This window comes from Nerophis lumbriciformis, linkage group LG21, assembly GCF_033978685.3.
Source record: "Nerophis lumbriciformis linkage group LG21, RoL_Nlum_v2.1, whole genome shotgun sequence".
NCBI lineage: Eukaryota > Metazoa > Chordata > Actinopteri > Syngnathiformes > Syngnathidae > Nerophis > Nerophis lumbriciformis.
This window is the reverse complement of record NC_084568.2, coordinates 33,827,777-33,851,311: the sequence shown is the minus strand read 5'-3', so window position 1 is coordinate 33,851,311 and position 23,535 is coordinate 33,827,777. Positions and strand designations below refer to the sequence as shown.

At 38.2% G+C, this 23,535-nt stretch overlaps 1 protein-coding gene across 2 annotated transcripts in view; it reads left to right on the top strand.

Moving 5' to 3' along the window:
• col9a2 (procollagen, type IX, alpha 2) overlaps positions 1–23,535 on the top strand; it is a 188,495-nt gene that overhangs the window by 133,836 nt on the left and 31,124 nt on the right. For both annotated transcript variants that reach the window (XM_061982446.2, XM_072915589.1), the window contains 6 exons: positions 5,672–5,722; positions 5,791–5,847; positions 9,149–9,202; positions 21,252–21,305; positions 21,384–21,437; positions 21,835–21,888. In XM_061982446.2, coding sequence (XP_061838430.2) covers positions 5,672–5,722; positions 5,791–5,847; positions 9,149–9,202; positions 21,252–21,305; positions 21,384–21,437; positions 21,835–21,888 — 324 coding nt within the window. The remainder of the gene's footprint in view (positions 1–5,671; positions 5,723–5,790; positions 5,848–9,148; positions 9,203–21,251; positions 21,306–21,383; positions 21,438–21,834; positions 21,889–23,535) is intronic.

The following is a 23,535-nucleotide window of genomic DNA, read 5'->3' as shown; positions in this document are numbered from 1 at the left end:
TCCTGTGGATGTCAACACAATTATTGTAGTGACTAAATAACATACTGATTGAAACAGACATAAAAATGTGTAAATAATGTCAATAACTAGATGAACCATCTAAGGAAGTAAAGACTAGTACAGTTGTAAATACTGTACAGAGTAGTCTAACCCATGTGGTTCCTGTGGATGTCAACACAAGTTGTAATTACTGTAGTGACTAAATAACATAGTGACTGAAACAGACAAAGTAATGTGTGAATAATGTCAATAACTAAATGAACCATCGAGGGAAGCAAAGACTTGTAAGGTTGTAAATACTGTACAGAGTAGGCTAACCCATGTGGTTCCTGTGGATGTCAACACAATTATTGTAGTGACTAAATAACATACTGATTGAAACAGACATAAAAATGTGTAAATAATGTCAATAACTAGATGAACCATCTAAGGAAGTAAAGACTAGTACAGTTGTAAATACTGTACAGAGTAGTCTAACCCATGTGGTTCCTGTGGATGTCAACACAAGTTGTAATTACTGTAGTGACTAAATAACATAGTGACTGAAACAGACAAAGTAATGTGTGAATAATGTCAATAACTAAATGAACCATCGAGGGAAGTAAAGACTTGTACGGTTGTAAATACTGTATAGAGTAGGCTAACCCATGTGGTTCCTGTGGATGTCAACACAATTATTGTAGTGACTAAATAACATAGTGACTGAAACAGACAAAATAATGTGTAAATAATGTCGATAACTAGATGAACCATCTGTGGCTGTGAAGTGAACACTAGTAAGGTTGTAAATACTGTATAGAGTAGACTAACCCATGTGGTTCCTGTGGATGTGAACACAAGTTGGAATTACTGTAGTGACTAAATAACATAGTGACTGAAACAGACAAAGTAATGTGTAAATAATGTCAATAACTAGATGAACCATCTAGGGAAGTAAAGACTAGTAAAGTTGTAAATACTGTACAGAGTAGGCTAACCCATGTGGTTCCTGTGGATGTCAACACAATTATTGTAGTGACTAAATAACATAGTGACTGAAACAGACATAATAATGTGTAAATAATGTCAATAACTAGATGAACCATCTGTGGCTGTGAAGTGAACACTAGTAAGGTTGTAAATACTGTATAGAGTAGACTAACCCATGTGGTTCCTGTGGATGTGAACACAAGTTGTAATTACTGTAGTGACTAAATAACAAAGTGACTGAAACAGACATAATAATGTGTAAAAAATGTCAATAACTAGATGAACCATCGAGGGAAGTAAAGACTTGTAAAGTTGTAAATACTGTACAGAGTAGGCTAACCCATGTGGTTCCTGTGGATGTCAACACAATTATTGTAGTGACTAAATAACATAGTGACTGAAACAGACATAATAATGTGTAAATAATGTCAATAACTAGATGAACCATCTGTGGCTGTGAAGTGAACACTAGTAAGGTTGTAAATACTGTATAGAGTAGACTAACCCATGTGGTTCCTGTGGATGTGAACACAATTATTGTAGTGACTAAATAACATAGTGACTGAAACAGACAAAGTAATGTGTAAATAATGTCAAATAACTAGATGAACCATCTGTGGCTGTGAAGTGAACACTAGTAAGGTTGTAAATACTGTATAGAGTAGACTAACCCATGTGGTTCCTGTGGATGTGAACACAATTATTGTAGTGACTAAATAACATAGTGACTGAAACAGACAAAGTAATGTGTAAATAATGTCAAATAACTAGATGAACCATCTGTGGCTGTGAAGTGAACACTAGTAAGGTTGTAAATACTGTACAGAGTAGTCTAACCCATGTGGTTCCTGTGGATGTCAACACAAGTTGTAATTACTGTAGTGACTAAATAACATAGTGACTGAAACAGACAAAGTAATGTGTGAATAATGTCAATAACTAAATGAACCATCGAGGGAAGTAAAGACTTGTAAGGTTGTAAATACTGTATAGAGTAGACTAACCCATGTGGTTCCTGTGGATGTGAACACAATTATTGTAGTGACTAAATAACATAGTGACTGAAACAGACAAAGTAATGTGTAAATAATGTCAAATAACTAGATGAACCATCTGTGGCTGTGAAGTGAACACTAGTAAGGTTGTAAATACTGTATAGAGTAGGCTAACCCATGTGGTTCCTGTGGATGTGAACACAAGTTGTAATTACTGTAGTGACTAAATAACATAGTGACTGAAACAGACAAAGTAATCTGTGAATAATGTCAATAACTAGATGAACCATCTAGGGAAGTAAAGACTAGTAAAGTTGTAAATACTGTACAGAGTATGCTAACCCGTGTGGTTCCTGTGGATGTCAACAAAATTATTGTAGTGACTAAATAACATAGTGACTGAAACAGACATAATAATGTGTAAATAATGTCAATAACTAGATGGACCATCTGTGGCTGTGAAGTGAACACTAGTAAGGTTGTAAATACTGTATAGAGTAGGCTAACCCATGTGGTTCCTGTGGATGTGAACACAATTATTGTAGTGACTAAATAACATAGTGACTGAAATAGTGACTCATTTGGATGAATGGGCTATGCATTTATGTCAACTCTGTTGATCATTCTTCAATTCTTTAAACACCAAAACATCTTTAAATCATGTTTTTTTTGCTGAAAAACGGAGGGGTTACTCCCTGCCCCACCTGGCTGCAAACCCGCGGCCCTCAGACCCCCGGGTTATTTTCAGTCTTTTTCATTAAGTTCAAATCACACGCCTGTATTGCAGACTGTATTAAAACCTCTAAAGGCCTTAGTGGCCACATGCGTGGACAGCACCTTTTAGCTCTTATTTCCAAAATTGTGTTCACTACTGAATTGGGGTCTTATGGCCGCTTATGTGGACACTTATACTGCCATCTGGTGGTGTCAGAGGAGTATAACATACAATGGAATTTGAAAAAAAAGAAGTTTAAAAATAAAAATGAGCACTACACATGAAGTACACGTTTGTGTACTTATGGACTAAATACATCATATCCAAAGATGATTTTTATTTTTTATTCTAATTAGGGTCCAATAAGCCCAAATAGCAAAGAGAAATAAAAAAAAGCATGTAAACAAACAGCTTGGGCCTTAAGAGGTTAATTAATGATACCCGCGGTACAACTCCCAACAGTCAATATTACCATTTTAAATGACAATTTTAGAAAAACCAAGATTGATAACTGCACTTGGATAAACCTATGGACTGACTGGTGCTAACAAGAGACATTAACGTCCTTCCCTATTGAGAAACGACAATCCCAATCCAAACTTAAACATGTTACTGTCCGATCGATTACGATATTTAATTGTGCACATTGAACCTACAAGCTGTGCTCTCTTAGTTCTATACTCAAAGGAATACGAGACAGAGGGCTTGTTTTTTTTACGGCGCATTCAAGGACCGTTGAACAGAGTGGGACACAACGCCCACCAGAAATAATAATACTAGATGTAATTTGTTACGCCCTTTTCATTTAATTAAATCCTTAAGTGATACAGTCCAAACCAATAATAATAACGTTGCCATTAAAACAGATAAAATACGAAGGCTAAAACATTATCAGTGTTGCATAAGAAAGACAAAACATGCAAAGTAGTGACTTTTATTACAAACCCCGTTTCCATATGAGTTGCAAATCCTTTTCAACCCATATTCTATTGAATGCACTACAAAGACAAGATGTTTGATGTTCAAACTCATAAAATGTATATTTTTTTGCAAATAATAATTAACTTAGAATTTCATGGCTGCAACACGTGCCAAAGTAGTTGGGAAAGGGCATGTTCACCACTGTGTTACATGGCCTTTCCTTTTAACAATACTCAGTAAATGTTTGGGAACTGAGGAGACACATTTTTGAAGCTTCTCAGGTAGAGAATTCTTTCCCATTCTTGCTTGATGTACAGCTTAAGTTGTTCAACAGTCCGGGGGTCTCCGTTGTGGTTTTTTAGGCTTCATAATGCGCCATACATTTTCAATGGGAGACAGGTCTGGACTACAGGCAGGCCAGTCTAGTACCCGCACTCTTTTACTATGAAGCCACGTTGATGTAACACGTGGCTTGGCATTGTCTTGCTGAAATAAGCAGGGGCGTCCATGGTATCGTAGCTTGGATGGCAATATATGTTGCTCCAAAACCTGTATGTACCTTTCAGCAATAATGGCGCCTTCACAGATGTGTAAGTTACCCATGTCTTGGGCACTAATACACCCTCATACCATCACAGATGCTGACTTTTCAACTTTGCGCCTATAACAATCCGGATGGTTCTTGTCCTCTTTGGTCCGGAGGACACGACGTCCACAGTTTCCAAAAACAATTTGAAATGTGGACTCGTCAGTCCATCTTAGATGAGCTCAGGCCCAGCGAAGCCTACGGCGTTTCTGGGTGTTGTTGATATACGGTTTTTGCCTTGCATAGGAGAGTTTTAACTTGCACTTACAGATGTAGCGACCAACTGTAGTTACTGACAGTGGGTTTCTGAAGTGTTCCTGAGCCCATGTGGTGATATCCTTTACACACTGATGTCACTTGTTAAAGCAGTACAGCCTGAGGGATCGAAGGTCACGGGCTTAGCTGCTTACGTGTAGTGATTTCTCCAGATTCTCTGAACCCTTTGATGATATTACGGACCGTAGATGGTGAAATCCCTAAATTCCTTGCAATAGCTGGTTGAGAAAGGTTTTTCTTAAACTGTTCAACAATTTGCTCACGCATTTGTTGACAAAGTGGTGACCCTCGCCCCATCCTTGTTTGTGAATGACTGAGCATTTCATGGAATCTACTTTTATACCCAATCATGGCACCCACCTGTTCCCAATTTGCCTGTTCACCAGTGGGATGTTCCAAATAAGTGTTTGATGAGCATTCCTCAACTTTATCAGTATTTATTGCCACCTTTCCCAACTTCTTTGTCACGTGTTGCTGGCATCAAATTCTAAAGTTAATGATTATTTGCAAAAAAAAAAATGTTTGAGTTTGAACATCAAATATGTTGTCTTTGTAGTGCATTCAATTGAATATGGGTTGAAAAGGATTTGCAAATCATTGTATTCCGTTTATATTTACATCTAACACAATTTCCCAACTCATATGGAAACGGGGTTTGTAGTAATCTATCTTCATTAGTCGTTATTTATACTTTCTTAATAAATGATGTGATATTGTTGAAGGTGGAATTGAGTCTGGCAGAGTTGTAAAATGTTCCCCTTTAAATTGAGACACAAAAGCAAGATATTTGATGGATGTTCCTCTGATTTGAAGGTGTTGAATCACCGGGGTGTTAAAATCACAGAGCATACGGAGCTCCATGAATCTGGCACACATCTCCGCAGAGACTGCACACAAATACCCAGTTTTGAGTGGAGGAGGCTTTCAAATATATTTTTTCCAGCGGAGGATGGACTCTCTCTGGACGGGGGGGGTTGGCGATGAGAGTGATGTTCCAGGCCCAGGGGAGTGTATTTGTTTAGCTTTAGTGCCGTACCGGGGTAAATAAACCCCCCTATTAGATCAGTGGGCTGTCTCTTCTGACTGCAGCAGGAATACATCAGCCCCTGCACACATACTTCACCCCCTAACACCATCTATAAACACAGAAGAGGGAAAGGTGGAGGTAGAAATGGAGTGGGCGCTGTCTGACCGCCGTTGTCTCTCCAGGGTCCTCCCGGGAAGTTCATTGGCGGAGAGGAGGGAAGCGCAGATTTCCAGGTAAACCAGAAGCCTCGACGTGATTGCAAGCGTGCCTTTTGCTGATCCCGCTCCTCTCTCTGCAACAGTGTCCTCTCAACTGTCCAGCAGGACCTAAGGGCCCGCAGGGACTGCAGGGGGTCAAAGTGAGTGTCCTGCTTTTCTTACAACAGCACTTGAGTGACATCTGATTTGAAAGATGATACTTTGGTCTTTGCACCATGTTGGTCCCAGGCAAGTGGACTGGAACAACAGTACAAAAACACAGCAAAAAAAAGTGAAAAAAGAAAAGTAATTTGTATTTATAATAAGGATGTCTCAATCGACATTTCAGGCTCCGATTCCCATTAAAACATTGTTGGCCTAAGATCCGATCTGATTTTGAGTCCAGATCCGATACTTTGACAATATGTTATAGAACTGAACATGTTTTATTGTACTAGTAATGTTTTATAAGACAATTATTAAAGCTTATCTTATTAAATGTAGAATTTCCTAGTGGTGTTGTAAAGCAGACAATGTATTAATTAAGTCGATTGAATGTGTTTCATAGGGTTTTAAGAATAAATAAATATGCAAATAAAATATTACATCATTTAATTAATAAATGTAACTAATTACACAAATTACTAAATTAATTTAAAAAATAAATTAATTAAGTTGATGAATTAATTAACTAGTAACAATAAAAAGTCTACAGGTTTTTTCCCCCAGTTTGGTGAAAGTCGATTTAGTGTATTTCATAAGGTTTTAAAAATAAATAAATACAATGAATTAATCAATTAAATAAATTATACCATGAATTAATCCATTCATTAATCAACTGGTAAAGCTTAAAGCTTATCTTATTAAATGTAAAATTTCCTAGTGGTGTTGTAAAGTAAACTATGTATTAATTAAGTCGATTGAATGTGTTTCATAGGGTTTTAAGAATAAATAAATCTATAAATAAAATATTACATCATTTAATTAATAAATTTTACTAATTACACAAATTACAAAATTAATATAAAAATTTAAATTAATTAAGTTGATAAATTAATTAACTAGTAACAATAAAAAGTCTACAGGTTTTTCCCCCCAGTTTGGTGAAAGTCGATTTAGTGTATTTCATAAGGTTTTAAAAATAAATAAATACAATGAATTAATCAATTAAATAAATTATACCATGAATTAATCCATTCATTAATCAACTGGTAACAATAAACAGTCCACAAGGTTTTTTTTCCACGTTTTGGTGGAAGTCGATTTAATGTATTTCATAAGGTTTTAAGAATTATTAAATGAGTAAAAAAAAATGTATAAAAATAATCAGTTAATTAAATAAATAATTTCATTACATAATTTAGAAAAGTGATAATTTATTAGATACATTATTTAACTGTTAACGATTAAAAGTCGACAAGGTTTTTTCCCCCCCAGGCCGGTGGAAATCGATTTAATGTGTTTCATAGGATTTTAAGAATAAATAAATAATACCGATACCAATATTTTGGTACCGGTACCAAAATGTATTTCAAAACTTTTCAATACTTTTTTATAAATAAAGGGGACCACAAAAAATTGCTATATAGGCTTTATTTTAACAAAAAAAATGACGGTACATTAAACATATGTTTCTTATTGCAATTTAGTTCTTAAATAAAATAGTGAACATACTAGACAACTTGTCTTTTAGTAGTAAGTAAACAAACAAAGGCTCCTAATTAGTCTGATGACGAGTTGTACCAAAAACTATAAAAATGGGAGCCATTACCTCCCTGCTTGGCACTCAGCATCAAAATTGGTGCAGTTCAGCTAAATTTGTTGGTTTTCGGACATGGACTTGTTTCTTCAGCTTTGTCCACACGTTTAAGTCAGGACTTTGGGAAGGCCATTCTAGAAACCTTAATTCTAGCCTGATTTAGCCATTCCTTTACCACTTTTGACGTGTGTTTTGGGGTCATTGTCCTGTTGGAACACCCAACTGCGCCCAAGACCCAACCTCCGGGCTGATGATTTTAGCTTGTCCTGAAGAATTTGGAGGTAATCCTCCTTTTTCATTGTCCCATTTACTCTCTGTTCTCTGTAAAGCACCAGTTCCAAGCTTCTGGTAGAATATTTGACCACTCCTCTTGACAAAATTGGTGCAGTTCAGCTAAATTTGTTGGATTTCTGACATGGACTTGTTTCTTCAGCATTGTCCACACGTTTAAGTCAGGACTTTGGGAAGGCCATTCTAGAAACCTTAATTCTAGCCTGATTTAGCCATTCCTTTACCACTTTTGACGTGTGTTTTGGGGTCATTGTCCTGTTGGAACACCCAACTGCGCCCAAGACCCAACCTCCGGGCTGATGATTTTAGCTTGTCCTGAAGAATTTGGAGGTAATCCTCCTTTTTCATTGTCCCATTTACTCTCTGTAAAGCACCAGTTCCAAGCTTCTGATAGAATATTTGACCACTCCTCTTGACAAAATTGGTGCAGTTCAGCTAAATGTGTTGGTTTTCGGACATGGACTTGTTTCTTCAGCATTGTCCACACGTTTAAGTCAGGACTTTGGGAAGGCCATTCTAGAAACCTTAATTCTAGCCTGATTTAGCCATTCCTTTACCACTTTTGACGTGTGTTTTGGGGTCATTGTCCTGTTGGAACACCCAACTGCGCCCAAGACCCAACCTCCGGGCTGATGATTTTAGCTTGTCCTGAAGAATTTGGAGGTAATCCTCCTTTTTCATTGTCCCATTTACTCTCTGTTCTCTGTAAAGCACCAGTTCCAAGCTTCTGGTAGAATATTTGACCACTCCTCTTGACAAAATTGGTGCAGTTCAGCTAAATTTGTTGGATTTCTGACATGGACTTGTTTCTTCAGCATTGTCCACACGTTTAAGTCAGGACTTTGGGAAGGCCATTCTAGAAACCTTAATTCTAGCCTGATTTAGCCATTCCTTTACCACTTTTGAGGTCATTGTCCTGTTGGAACACCCAACTGCGCCCAAGACCCAACCTCCGGGCTGATGATTTTAGCTTGTCCTGAAGAATTTGGAGGAAATCCACCTTTTTCATTGTCCCAAAGCACCAGTTCCACGCTTCTGGTAGAATTTTTGACCACTCCTCTTGACAAAATTGGTGCAGTTCAGCTAAATGTGTTGGTTTTTTCTTCAGCATGACTTTGGGAAGGCCATTCTAAAACCTTCATTCTAGCCTGATTTAGCAAGCAGACGACACCACTGCATTTAAAGACCATTATTCCACGTTGGTGGTGGTAAGCTACAACGGTATTAGTGGCCACGTGTGTCTTCCGATTGATTGTCATTCATACACCAGTGTGGACGGCACTAGAGGAAAGGTCGGCGGGGTGTCTTGCCTCCGGTTTCTGGCCGACCTTCTCCACCTTGGCCGATGTAACACCTGCTGTTATGACGGTACAACGCCATCTTACTGACTGCTTTCTAACATTGCTCTTTAGGGCCACAAAGGACGCCCCGGTGTTCTGGGAGATTCCGGCAGCATTGGAAAACTGGTAAGCTCCCATGCACACTCTCTCATATTTTCACCCGACATTTAGAACCGACAAAGGCACGGATTAGTCCTAATGAAGCCCCCCGAGGCGCGAGGCGGCCGCTAATCTGTCTGCAGCAGTCAGGCCTGTCAGCGTGAGGGTGAGCGAGGATAAAAGGGCAGCGAGGAGCCAGGTACACGGAGGAGAGGGATGAGCCCGCTCCCCTCACCTTGCGGTATTAAACGCAGCTAATGAGCACGCTGCACCATCGCGAGTCGACCCCAGGAATTAGCCACACAGAGAGTCCGCTGGCGGCACTTTGACGATGAAAACACTAACGAAGCTGCCTCCCCTTGTCTCGCAGATTAGAAGATTGACTGTAGGACATACTTGGAAAAAACTGAGCACTAATTGTCCGTGTACCCGTTTGCACTGGACATCCCAAACAAAAATATATTTAATTGCCCCACCGTTTGAATTACACAGGCAAAATGACAACTCACTAACAATCAAAGCTGTTTTAATTCATGAGTATTGTGAGATGAACATTGTTTGGATAACGGTGCGTCAATGTTCCTTCTAATTTTTCAAGAGTGTGAGCATTCAGTGGAACAAACCCCGAATGTGGGATTTACAATTTTAACTATGAACGATAAAACACTGAATATTGACTAAAACTATAAAAATGGGAGCCATTACCTCCCTGCTTGGCACTCAGCATCAATGGTTGGAATTGGGGGTTAAATCACCAAAAAATGATTCCCAGGCGCGGGCACCGCTGCTGCTCACTGCTCCCCTCACCTCCCAGGGGGTGATCAAGGGTGATGGGTTAAATGCAGAGGACAAATTTCATTACACCTAGTGTGTGTGTGACAATCATTGCTACTTTAACTTAACTTTAACTTTACACATACAAACTGTAGCACACAAAAAAGCACATTTAATAAAAAAAAACTTTATTATGGTCTTACCTTTACTTATAAATGAAGTCCACAACTAAAGCCCTCACTTAAACTTTCCACGTGCAAGATTGAATCTATTTAAAAAAGTGTAACCGAGGGTTTATAAATGTCGCCTATACTGTATGAAACTACAAAATAACAAACACGGAGGCTCCAGTTTACACGAGGACCACTTTATTTACCTTCTTTCAAAAACTTCCGCTCCACTCCAACGTGTCGTCACTTCCGCTCTTAGCGCCTTCAAAATAAGAGCTCAAGGCATATACTGTATAACAGCGCATAACAGGAACTTAACATCACAAAGAGAAAAGCCCATGAAAATAGGTCACAAAAGTTATTTAATAAGAAGCCAAAAAGTGCAAAAACAATAATGTTCGTGTTGGAGGAGTTGTGAATTAGATACACCTGCAGTCTGCAGGTGTACCTAATGTTGTGGCCCTGCAGTCATTCACAACTCCTCCAACACGAACATTATTGTTTTTGCACTTTTTGGCTTCTTATTAAATAACTTTTTTAAATAGATTCAATCTTGCACGTGGAAAGTTTAAGTGTGGGCTTTAGTTGATATAACAATTCTACGGCGGGGGTGCAGGAGGCGTGATTACTGGAGCCTCAGCCAGTGCGTCTTTTGCAGCCGTTTTATGATCGCTCAGCACAAGAAATACGTTACACACATACAGTTGTTGACAAAATACACTGTACATTATTACCTCAGCTAACTAAACTATGGGAATGTATAATATAATTCATATAGCAATACAGTCTCACTGCACAGCAGGCCAGCAGTTAGCCGAGTCCGGAATCCATGTTGAGGCACTGAGTGACGTGCCTCAACTGGCTGCTGTTCACCGCATCGTCTCTTCTCAGTATTTGAACGGCAAATGTGAAAATTCTGCGATTTTGAATAAAAATAATCTAAAACTGGTGAAGTTAAATGGAAAATAACTTTATAGTATAATCACTGGATACATATAACAATTTAATTAATTTTTTTTCTTTTTACATTTTTTTTCTTTCCATGATGGCAGGTGAGGCCCCGCCTCACCTGCCTCTAGTGACTGCACGTCACTGCAACTCACTAACGATACCTACAATCAAAGCTGTTTTAATTAATGAGTATTGTGAGATGAACATTGTTTGGATAACGGTGCGTCAATGTTCCTTCTAATTTTTCAAGAGTGTGAGCATTCAGTGGAACAAACCCCGAATGTGGGATTTACAATTTTAACTATGAACGATAAAACACTGAATATTGACTAAGACTATAAAAATGGGAGCCATTACCTCCCTGCTTGGCACTCAGCATCAAGGGTTGGAATTGGGGGTTAAATCACCAAAAAATTATTCCCGGGCGCGGCCACCACTGCTGCTCACTGCTCCCCTCACCTCCCAGAGGGTGATCAAGGGTGATGGGTTAAATCCAGAGGACAAATTTCACCACACCTCGTGTGTGTGTGACGATCATTGGTACTTTAACTTTAACTTTAACACCTGTCTCCAACCTAGTATCATAACAATTTTAAATCCTAAATTTAAATGAGATTATTTTCTACTATAGGCCATTTGGCCCATTTACATCGAAAACAACAGGAAATCTGTTTTTTCATGAGCTACATACTAATATTGTATGTCTGGGTGAGGGTCTTACTTTAGGAAAAAATGTGTACCCCTTCCAGAGATCACATTTAGTTCCCCTTAAAATATTCTCATGTTGCACAATGAGATGTAAGCATGGGGTAAAGTGCATTCCTTTAACTTTCTGTCTCTAATATATATATATTTATCAGCATTTCTGCCATTTAGTATCAGTATATGTATTTTTTCAATGATAACTTGGAATTGTTTTTGCGCTGGCGCTAGCTAGCTAGCTGACTACCACGTCTGAAATGTTAGAAGCAGCCACTTTTTTTTAAAACGCTAAATACAAACATGAAAACAGTGTTATTGTTAACATATTTTATGTTCACATTTGTGTCACTTTATCTCACTTACAACTTTATTTTCAATGATAACTTGGAACTTGTAGTGTTCTGGTGCTAGCTAGCTAGCATACTACCACTTCTTTATTGTCAGAAGCAGCTGCTATCTTATAAACGCTAAAAACAAACACAAAAGCAGTGTTGATGTGGACATATTTTTGATTTACATTTGCGTCCCTTTATTCAACTCACAAATCTATTTTTTTCAACGATAACTTGGAATTGTTTTTGCGCTAGCTAGCTAGCTTACTACCACTTCTGAAATGTTAGAAGCGGCTGCTTTCTTTTAAACGCTAAATACAAACATGAAAACAGTGTTATTGTAACATATTTTATGTTTACATTTGTGTCACTTTATCTCACTTACAACTTTATATTCAATGATAACTTGGAACTTGTAGTGTTTTGGTGCTAGCTAGCTAGCATACTACCACTTTTTTAACGCTAAAAACAAACACAAAAACAGTGTTAATGTGGACATATTTTTGATTTACAATTGCGTCCCTTTATTCAACTCACAAATTTCTTTTTTTCAACGATAACTTGGAATTGTTTTTGTGCTCGTGCTAGCTAGCTAGCTTACTACCACGTCTGAAATGTTAGAAGCAGCTGCTTTCTTTTAAACGCTTAAAACAAACATGAAAACAGTGTTATTGTTGACATATTTTATGTTAATTTTTTGTGTCACTTTATCCAACTTAAAACTTTTTTCAATGATAACTTGGAAATTGTTGTGTTCTGGTGCTAGCCTGCTAGCATACTACCACTTCTTTATTGTCCGAAGCAGCTGCTAGCTTCTAAAGGCTAAAAACAAAGATTTACATTTGCGTCGCTTTATTCAACTCACAACTTTTTTTTTCGACGATAACTTGGAATTGTTTTTGTGCTGGCGCTAGCTACATAGCTTACTTCCACTTCCGAAATGTTACAAGCAGCCACTTTCTTTTAAACACTAAAAACAAACATGAAAATAGTGTTAGTCTGAACATATTTTATGTTTACATTTGTGTCACTTTATCTAACTTACAACTTTATTTTTAATGATAACTAGGATTTGTTGTGCGCTAGCTAGCATACGACCACTTCACAACTGATATCTTCTAAACGCTAAAAACAAACATGAGAATAGTGTTGTTGTGAACATATTTTATGTTTATATTTGAGTCACTTTATCTAACTTACAACTTTTTTTCAATGTGTGCTAGCTAGCATACGACCACTTCACAACTGCTATCTTTTAAACGCTAAAACAAACATTAAAATAGTGTTGTTGTGAACATATTTTATGTTTACAATTGTGTCACTTTATCTAACTTACAACTATTTTTCAATGATTTGTTGTGCTAGCTAGCATACGACCACTTCACAACTGCTATCTTCTAAATGTTAAAAACAAACATTAAAATAGTGTTGTTGTGAACATATTTTATATTTACATTTGTGTCACTTTATCTAACTTACAACTTTATTTTCAATGATTTGTTGTGTGCTAGCTAGCATACGACCACTTCACTAAACGCTAAAAACAATCATGAAAACAGTGTTATTGTGAACATATTTTATGTTTACATTTGTGTCACTTTATCTAACTTGCAACTTTATTTTCAATGATAACTACAATTTGTTGTGTGTTAGCTAGCATACAACCACTTCATAACTGCTATCTTTTAAACGCTAAAACAAACATTAAAATAGTGTTGTTGTGAACATATTTTATGTTTACAATTGTGTCTCTTTATCTAACTTACAACTTTATTTTCAATGATTTGTTGTGTGCTAGCTAGCATACGACCACTTCACAACTGCTATCTTCTAAACGCTAAAAACAAACATGAAAACAGTGTTAGTGTGAACATATTTTACGTTTACTTTACGTCACTTTATTTAACTTACAACTTTATTTTCAATGATAACTAGGATTTGTTGTGTGCTAGCTAGCATACGACCACTTCACAACTGCTAAACTCTAAACGCTAAAAACAAACATGAAAACAGTGTTATTGTGAACATATTTTATGTTTACATTTGTGTCACTTTATCTAACTTACAACTTTATTTTCAATGATAACTAGGATTTGTTGTGCGCTAACTAGCATACGACCACTTCACAACTGCTAAACGCTAAAAACAAACATGAAAATAGTGTTGTTATGAACATAATTTACTTTTACATTTGTGTCACTTTATCTAACTTACAACTTTATTTTCAATCTTAACTTGGATTTGTTGTGTGCTAGCTAGCATACGACCACTTCACTAAACGCTAAAAACAAACATGAAAACAGTGTTATTGTGAACATATTTTGTTTACATTCGTGTCACTTTATCTAACTTACAACTTTATTTTCAATGATAACTTGGATTTGTTGTGTGCTAGCTAGCATACGACCACTTCACAACTGCTATCTTCTTTAAACGCTAAAAACAAACATGAAAACAGTGTTATTGTGAACATATTTTATGTTTACATTTCTGTCACTTTATCTAACTTACAACTTTTTTTCAATGATGTGTGCTAGCTAGCATACGACTACTTCACAACTGCTAAACGCTAAAAACAAACATGAAAACAGTGTTATTGTGAACATATTTTATGTTTACATTTGTGTCACTTTATCTAACTTACAACTTTATTTTCAATGATTTGTTGTGTGCTAGCTAGCATACGACCACTTCACAACTTCTATCTTTTAAACGCTAAAAACAAACATGAAAACAGTGTTAGTGTGAACATATTTTACGTTTGCATTTGTGTCACTTTATCTAACTTACAACTTTATTTTCAATGATAACTAGGATTTGTTGTGCGCTAGCTAGCATACGACCACTTCACAACTGCTATCGTCTTTAAACGCTAAAAACAAACATGAAAATAGCGTTGTTGTGAACATATTTTATGTTTACATTCGTGTCACTTTATCTAACTTACAACTTTTTTTCAATGATGTGTGCTAGCTAGCATACGACCACTTCACAACTGCTAAACGCTAAAAACAAACATGAAAACAGTGTTATTGTGAACATATTTTATGTTTACTTTTGTGTCACTTTATCTAACTTACAACTTTATTTTCAATGATTTGTTGTGTGCTAGCTAGCATACGACCACTTCACAACTTCTATCTTTTAAACGCTAAAAACAAACATGAAAACAGTGTTAGTGTGAACATATTTTACGTTTGCATTTGTGTCACTTTATCTAACTTACAACTTTATTTTCAATGATAACTAGGATTTGTTGTGCGCTAGCTAGCATACGACCACTTCACAACTGCTATCGTCTTTAAACGCTAAAAACAAACATGAAAATAGCGTTGTTGTGAACATATTTTATGTTTACATTCGTGTCACTTTATCTAACTTACAACTTTTTTTCAATGATGTGTGCTAGCTAGCATACGACCACTTCACAACTGCTAAACGCTAAAAACAAACATGAAAACAGTGTTATTGTGAACATATTTTATGTTTACTTTTGTGTCACTTTATCTAACTTACAACTTTATTTTCAATGATTTGTTGTGTGCTAGCTAGCATACGACCACTTCACAACTCCATCCATCCATCCATCTTCTTCCGCTTATCCGAGGTCGGGTCGCGGGGGCAGCAGCCTAAGCAGGGAAGCCCAGACTTCCCTCTCCCCAGCCACTTCGTCCAGCTCCTCCCGGGGGATCCCGAGGCGTTCCTAGGCCAGCCGGGAGACATAGTCTTCCCAACGTGTCCTGGGTCTTCCTCGTGGCCTCCTACCGGTCGGACATGCCCTAAACACCTCCTTAGGGAGGCGCTCGGGTGGCATCCTGACCAGATGCCCGAACCACCTCATCTGGCTCCTCTCGATGTGGAGGAGCAGCGGCTTTACTTTGAGCTCCCCCCGGATGACAGAGCTTCTCACCCTATCTCTAAGGGAGAGCCCCGCCACCCGGCGGAGGAAACTCATTTCGGCCGCTTGTACCCGTGATCTTGTCCTTTCGGTCATAACCCAAAGCTCATGACCATAGGTGAGGATGGGAACGTAGATCGACCGGTAAATTGAGAGCTTTGCCTTCCGGCTCAGCTCCTTCTTCACCACAACGGATCGATACAGCGTCCGCATTACTGAAGACGCCGCACCGATCCGCCTGTCGATCTCACGATCCACTCTTCCCTCACTCGTGAACAAGACTCCGAGGTACTTGAACTCCTCCACTTGGGGAAAGATCTCCTCCCCAACCCGGAGATGGCACTCCACCCTTTTCCGGGCGAGAACCATGGACTCGGACTTGGAGGTGCTGATTCTCATCCCAGTCGCTTCACACTCAGCTGCGAACCGATCCAGTGAGAGCTGAAGATCCTGGCCAGATGAAGCCATCAGGACCAAATCATCTGCAAAAAGCAGAGACCTAATCCTGCAGCCACCAAACCGGATCCCCTCAACGCCTTGACTGCGCCTAGAAATTCTGTCCATAAAAGTTATGAACAGAATCGGTGACAAAGGGCAGCCTTGGCGGAGTCCAAAGAGCAGCTCGAAGACTTCTATGGAAATGCAAGAACCGAGACTCAGATTTCCCTCGCCCGGACGCGGGTCACCGGGGCCCCCCTCCGGAGCCAGGCCCGGAGTTGGGGCAAGATGGCGAGCGCCTGGTGGCCGGGCCTGTCCCCATGGGGCCCGGCCGGGCACAGCCCGAAGAGGCAACGTGGGTCCCCCCTCCAATGGGCTCACCACCCATAGCAGTGGCCATAGAGGTCGGGTGCAATGTGAGCTGGGCGGTAGCCGAAGGCAGGGCACTTGGCGGTCCGATCCTCGGCTACAGAAGCTAGCTCTTGGGACGTGGAACGTCACCTCGCTGGGGGGGAAGGAGCCTGAGCTAGTGCGCGAGGTAGAGAAGTTCCGGTTGGATATAGTCGGACTCACCTCGACGCACAGCAAGGGCTCTGGAACCAGTTCTCTCGAGAGGGGCTGGACTCTCTTCCACTCTGGCGTTGCCAGCAGTGAGAGGCGACGGGCTGGGGTGGCAATTATTGTTACACCCCCGGCTCAGAGCCTGCATGTTGGAGTTCAACCCGGTGGACGAGAGGGTAGCTACCCTCCACCTTCGGGTGGGGGGACGGGTCCTGACTGTTGTTTGCGCTTATGCGCCAAACAGCAGCTCAGAGTACCCACCCTTTTTGGATTCACTCGAGGGAGTACTTGAGAGTGCTCCCCCGGGTGATTCCCTCGTTCTACTGGGGGACTTCAACGCTCATATTGGCAACGACAGTGAAACCTGGAGAGGCGTGATTGGGAAGAAAGGCCGCCCGGATCTGAACCCAAGTGGTGTTTTGTTATTGGACTTTTGTGCCCGTCACGGATTGTCCATAACGAACACCATGTTCAAGCATAAGGGTGTCCATATGTGCACTTGGCACCAGGACACCCTAGGCCGCAGTTCTATGATCGACTTTGTAGTTGTGTCATCGGATTTGCGGCCTCATGTTTTGAACACTTGGGTGAAGAGAGGGGCGGAGCTTTCTACCGATCACCACCTGGTGGTGAGTTGGCTGCGATGGTGGGGGAGGATGCCGGACAGACCTGGCAGGCCCAAACGCATTGTGAGGGTTTGCTGGGAACGTCTGGCAGAGTCTCCTGTCAGAGAGAGTTTCAATTCCCACCTCCGGAAGAACTTTGAACATGTCACGAGGGAGGTGCTGGACATTGAGTCCGAGTGGACCATGTTCCGCATCTCTATTGTCGAGGCGGCTGATTGGAGCTGTGGCCGCAAGGTAGTTGGTGCCTGTCGTGGCGGTAATCCTAGAACCCGTTGGTGGTCACCGGCGGTGAGGGATGCCGTCAAGCTGAAGAAGGAGTCCTATCGGGTTCTTTTGGCTCATGGGACTCCTGAGGCAGCGGACAGGTACCGACAGGCCAAGCGGTGTGCGGCTTCAGCGGTCGCGGAGGCAAAAACTCGGACATGGGAGGAGTTCGGGGAAGCCATGGAAAACGACTTCCGGACGGCTTCGAAGCGATTCTGGACCACCATCCGCCGCCTCAGGAAGGAGAAGCAGTGCACTACCAACACCGTGTATGGTGCGGATGGTGTTCTGCTAACCTCGACTGCGGAAGTTGTGGATCGGTGGAGGGAATACTTCGAAGACCTCCTCAATCCCACCAACACGTCTTCCTATGAGGAAGCAGTGCCTGGGGAATCTGTGGTGGGCTCTCCTATTTCTGGGGCTGAGGTTGCTGAGGTAGTTAAAAAGCTCCTCGGTGGCAAGGCCCCGGGGGTGGATGAGATCCGCCCGGAGTTCCTTAAGGCTCTGGATGCTGTAGTGCTGTCTTGGTTGACAAGACTCTGCAGCATCGCGTGGACATCGGGGGCAGTACCTCTGGATTGGCAGACCGGGGTGGTGGTTCTTCTCTTTAAAAAGGGGAACCAGAGGGTGTGTTCTAACTATCGTGGGATCACACTCCTCAGCCTTCCCGGTAAGGTCTATTCAGGTGTACTGGAGAGGAGGCTACGCCGGATAGTCGAACCTCGGATTCAGGAGGAACAGTGTGGTTTTCGTCCTGGTCGTGGAACTGTGGACCAGCTCTATACTCTCGGTAGGGTCCTTGAGGGTGCATGGGAGTTTGCCCAACCAGTCTACATGTGCTTTGTGGACTTGGAGAAGGCATTCGACCGTGTCCCTCGGGAAGTCCTGTGGGGAGTGCTCAGAGAGTATGGGGTTTCGGACTGTCTGATTGTGGCGGTCCGCTCCCTGTATGATCAGTGTCAGAGCTTGGTTCGCATTGCTGGCAGTAAGTCGGACACTTCACAACTGCTATCTTTTAAACGCTAAAAACAAACATGAAAACAGTGTTAGTGTGGACATATTTTACGTTTACATTTGTGTCACTTTATCTAACTTACAACTTTATTTTCAATGATAACTTGGATTTGTTGTGTGCTAGCTAGCATACGACCGCTTCACAACTGCTATCTTTTAATCGCTAAAAACAAACATGAAAATAGTGTTATTGTGAACATATTTTATGTTTACTTTACGTCACTTTATCTAACTTACAACTTTATTTTCAATGATAACTACAATTTGTTGTGTGCTAGCTCGCATACAACCACTTCACAACTGCTATCTTCTAAATGCTAAAAACAAACATGAAAATAGTGTTATTATGAACATATTTTACGTTTACTTTACGTCACTTTATCTCACTTACAACTTTATTTTCAATGATAACTAGGATTTGTTGTGTGCTAGCTAGCATACGACCACTTCACAACTGCTATCTTCTTTAAACGCTAAAAACAAACATGAAAACAGTGTTATTGTGAACATATTTTATGTTTACATTTGTGTCACTTTATCTAACTTACAACTTTTTTTCAATGATGTGTGCTAGCTAGCATACGACTACTTCACAACTGCTAAACGCTAAAAACAAACATGAAAACAGTGTTATTGTGAACATATTTTATGTTTACTTTTGTGTCAATTTATCTAACTTACAACTTTATTTTCAATGATTTGTTGTGTGCTAGCTAGCATACGACCACTTCACAACTGCTATCTTTTAAACGCTAAAAACAAACATGAAAACAGTGTTAGTGTGGACATATTTTATGTTTACATTTGTGTCACTTTATCTCACTTACAACTTTATTTTCAATGATAACTAGGATTTGTTGTGTGCTAGCTAGCATACGACCACTTCACAACTGCTATCTTCTAAACGCTAAAAACAAACATAAAAACAGTGTTAGTGTGAACATATTTTATGTTTACTTTACGTCACTTTATCTAACTTACAACTTTATTTTCAATGATAACTAGGATTTGTTGTGCGCTAGCTAGCATACAACCACTTTGCAACTGCTATCTTTTAAACGCTAAAAACAAACATGAAAACAGTGTTAGTGTGAACATATTTTACGTTTGCATTTGTGTCACTTTATCTAACTTACAACTTTATTTTCAATGATAACTAGGATTTGTTGTGCGCTAGCTAGCATACGACCACTTCACAACTGCTATCGTCTTTAAACGCTAAAAACAAACATGAAAACAGTGTTATTGTGAACATATTTTATGTTTACATTTGTGTCACTTTATCTAACTTACAACTTTTTTTCAATGATGTGTGCTAGCTAGCATACGACTACTTCACAACTGCTAAACGCTAAAAACAAACATGAAAACAGTGTTATTGTGAACATATTTTATGTTTACTTTTGTGTCACTTTATCTAACTTACAACTTTATTTTCAATGATTTGTTGTGTGCTAGCTAGCATACGACCACTTCACAACTGCTATCTTTTAAACGCTAAAAACAAACATGAAAACAGTGTTAGTGTGGACATATTTTATGTTTACATTTGTGTCACTTTATCTCACTTACAACTTTATTTTCAATGATAACTAGGATTTGTTGTGTGCTAGCTACAATACGACCACTTCACAACTGCTATCTTCTAAACGCTAAAAACAAACATGAAAACAGTGTTAGTGTGAACATATTTTATGTTTACTTTACGTCACTTTATCTAACTTACAACTTTATTTTCAATGATAACTAGGATTTGTTGTGTGCTAGCTAGCATACGACCACTTCACAACTGCTATCTTCTTTAAACGCTAAAAACAAACATGAAAACAGTGTTATTGTGAACATATTTTATGTTTACATTTGTGTCACTATCTAACTTACAACTTTTTTTCAATGATGTGTGCTAGCTAGCATACGACTACTTCACAACTGCTAAACGCTAAAAACAAACATGAAAACAGTGTTAGTGTGAACATATTTTATGTTTACTTTACGTCACTTTATCTAACTTACAACTTGTTTTCAGTGATTTGTTGTGTGCTAGCTAGCATACGACCACTTCACAACTGCTATCTTCTAAACTCTAAAAACAAACATGAAAACAGTGTTAGTGTGAACATATTTTACGTTTACTTTACGTCACTTTATCTAATTTACAACTTTATTTTCAATGATAACTAGGATTTGTTGTGCTAGCTAGCATACGACCACTTTGCTAGCTAGCATACGACCACTTTGCAACTGCTAAACTCTAAAAACAAACATGAAAACAGTGCTATTGTGAACATGCTTTACATTTAAAGCTAACAACTGCGAGTACAACGCATGTTTTTTCTCCTCCGCCAGGGAATCAAGGGAGAAGTGGGCATCTCTGGAGAGCAAGGCATCCCAGGGCCTCCTGTAAGTCTTTAAAGTGATTGTTTTGTCGTAGTTGTCTTAAGGCTGCCAGGGGTCAATGTCTCAATTACTTTTTTTAAGGGTCCAATGGGCGTGAGGGGTTATCCAGGAATGATGGGCCCCAAAGGAGAGGCGGTGAGTCACCCAACACATTACTTTATTGTCCACACTCTCTTTCAAGGCAAAGGTTGTTGTCATTTTTTAGACGAGCACAGTAAAACTTGCCCTGCGGTACAAACATCATCCATTCCCAGTATGGAAATGATGCCACGGCACATCTCTAATGAGTCGGGGTTATCTGGGTCCGCAGTGCCTCCATCTGTAGTTAATGATCTTCTGTAGCAATCTGTCTTACAGTTAACATTAGCCGCGTTAGCCCAGTTAGCGCCAGAGCCAAAATGGCTCCTCTGCTTTCTTCGTAGCCTCCATTACCGCATTGAGTGAAGCGCTAATTGCCCCTTTATCACAATGAAGAGTAGGCTACCTTGACCTCCCAGCGATTAACAGCACTTGTTTTGTGTTTTCCCCCCAGGGACCTCGCGGTTATAAGGGCATCAACGGACCCGTTGGGATTCCCGGACCTCCAGTGAGAATGCACACAAGCACAAGCAAAACTGAATAGTGAAAGTTTCTGTCAGGATGATGTACATTTTTCACTTTTGGAGGTAAAACCCGAGCTGTAGCGGAGGCGCGGCGCCACCTGTGCATAAGGATAGTTTTGTGACACAGGTGTGCAGTTCAACACCTGACATTAGCTCCTCAGTAGGGCTGTCAAAGTTAATGTGATAATGAGTTAATAATCACTATATTTACTACGAGCGTCCAAAAAAATCTATTTTCAGATTATTCACAATACTTTTTTGTAACAATTCTTAATCGATTCTAAAAACATTAAAATCTATTTTAATTGTATTTAATTTCATTATTTTTTTGTAATTTTTTCTTATATATATATATATATATATATATATATATATATATATATACATGTATATACATACAGTATATGTATACATACATATATGTATATAATATTATATATATATATATATATATATATATATATATATACATATATACATACAGTATATGTATACATACATATATGTATATAATATTATATTGTATAAACATATATATACATATATAAAACCAATATAACACATATATACATACATACATATACATATACATACATATATGTATATATATACATTATATACATACATATACATATATAAAACCAATATAAAAATAAATATTATTAAAAACGATTTTAAAGGAGTATATATATACATGTGTGTATATATATATTTAAATATATATACACATACATATATGTATACATACATATATACATATATGTATACATACATATATACATATATGTATACATACATATATACATATATGTATATATACATATATGTATGTGTATATTTATATATGTATGTGTGTGTACATATATATGTATACTGTATATACATATATGTATGTATGTGTGTATATATATATATATACATATATATATATATATGTATATGTATGTGTATATTTATATATGTGTACATATATATGTATATTGTATATACATATATGTATGTATGCATGTGTGTATGTGTATATTTATATATATATACAGGTACATATATGTATATATATAAATATTTATATATATATATATATATATATAAATATATATATATATACACATATATAGATATATATATATATTAAAAAAATATATTTATATATATATATATATATAAAAATATATATATATATATATATAAATATATATATATATATTTATATATATATATATATATAAATATATATTTTTATATATATATATATATATATATATATATATATATATAAATATTTTTTTTATATATATATATATATTTTTTTTTAAATATATATATATATATATATATATATATATAAATATATATACATATATATCATAATGGAAGAAAGAGAGAACACTAAAGGACTGGCTCTGTATTTGTCTGTAAAAGAATGTTTAATAATTAAACATTTGCATAAATCAAACAAATGACCAGTCCTATGTTCCATGTTGGGTATACATTTTAGAATTTACACATTACACAAGAACTTATATTATTATAATATTTAACTATTATTAATAAACAATGAGTTCTTAATACGAATATATATTTGAATTCTTTGGCAGCACAAGTTGAAAGAAATTAAATTGGCATATTGA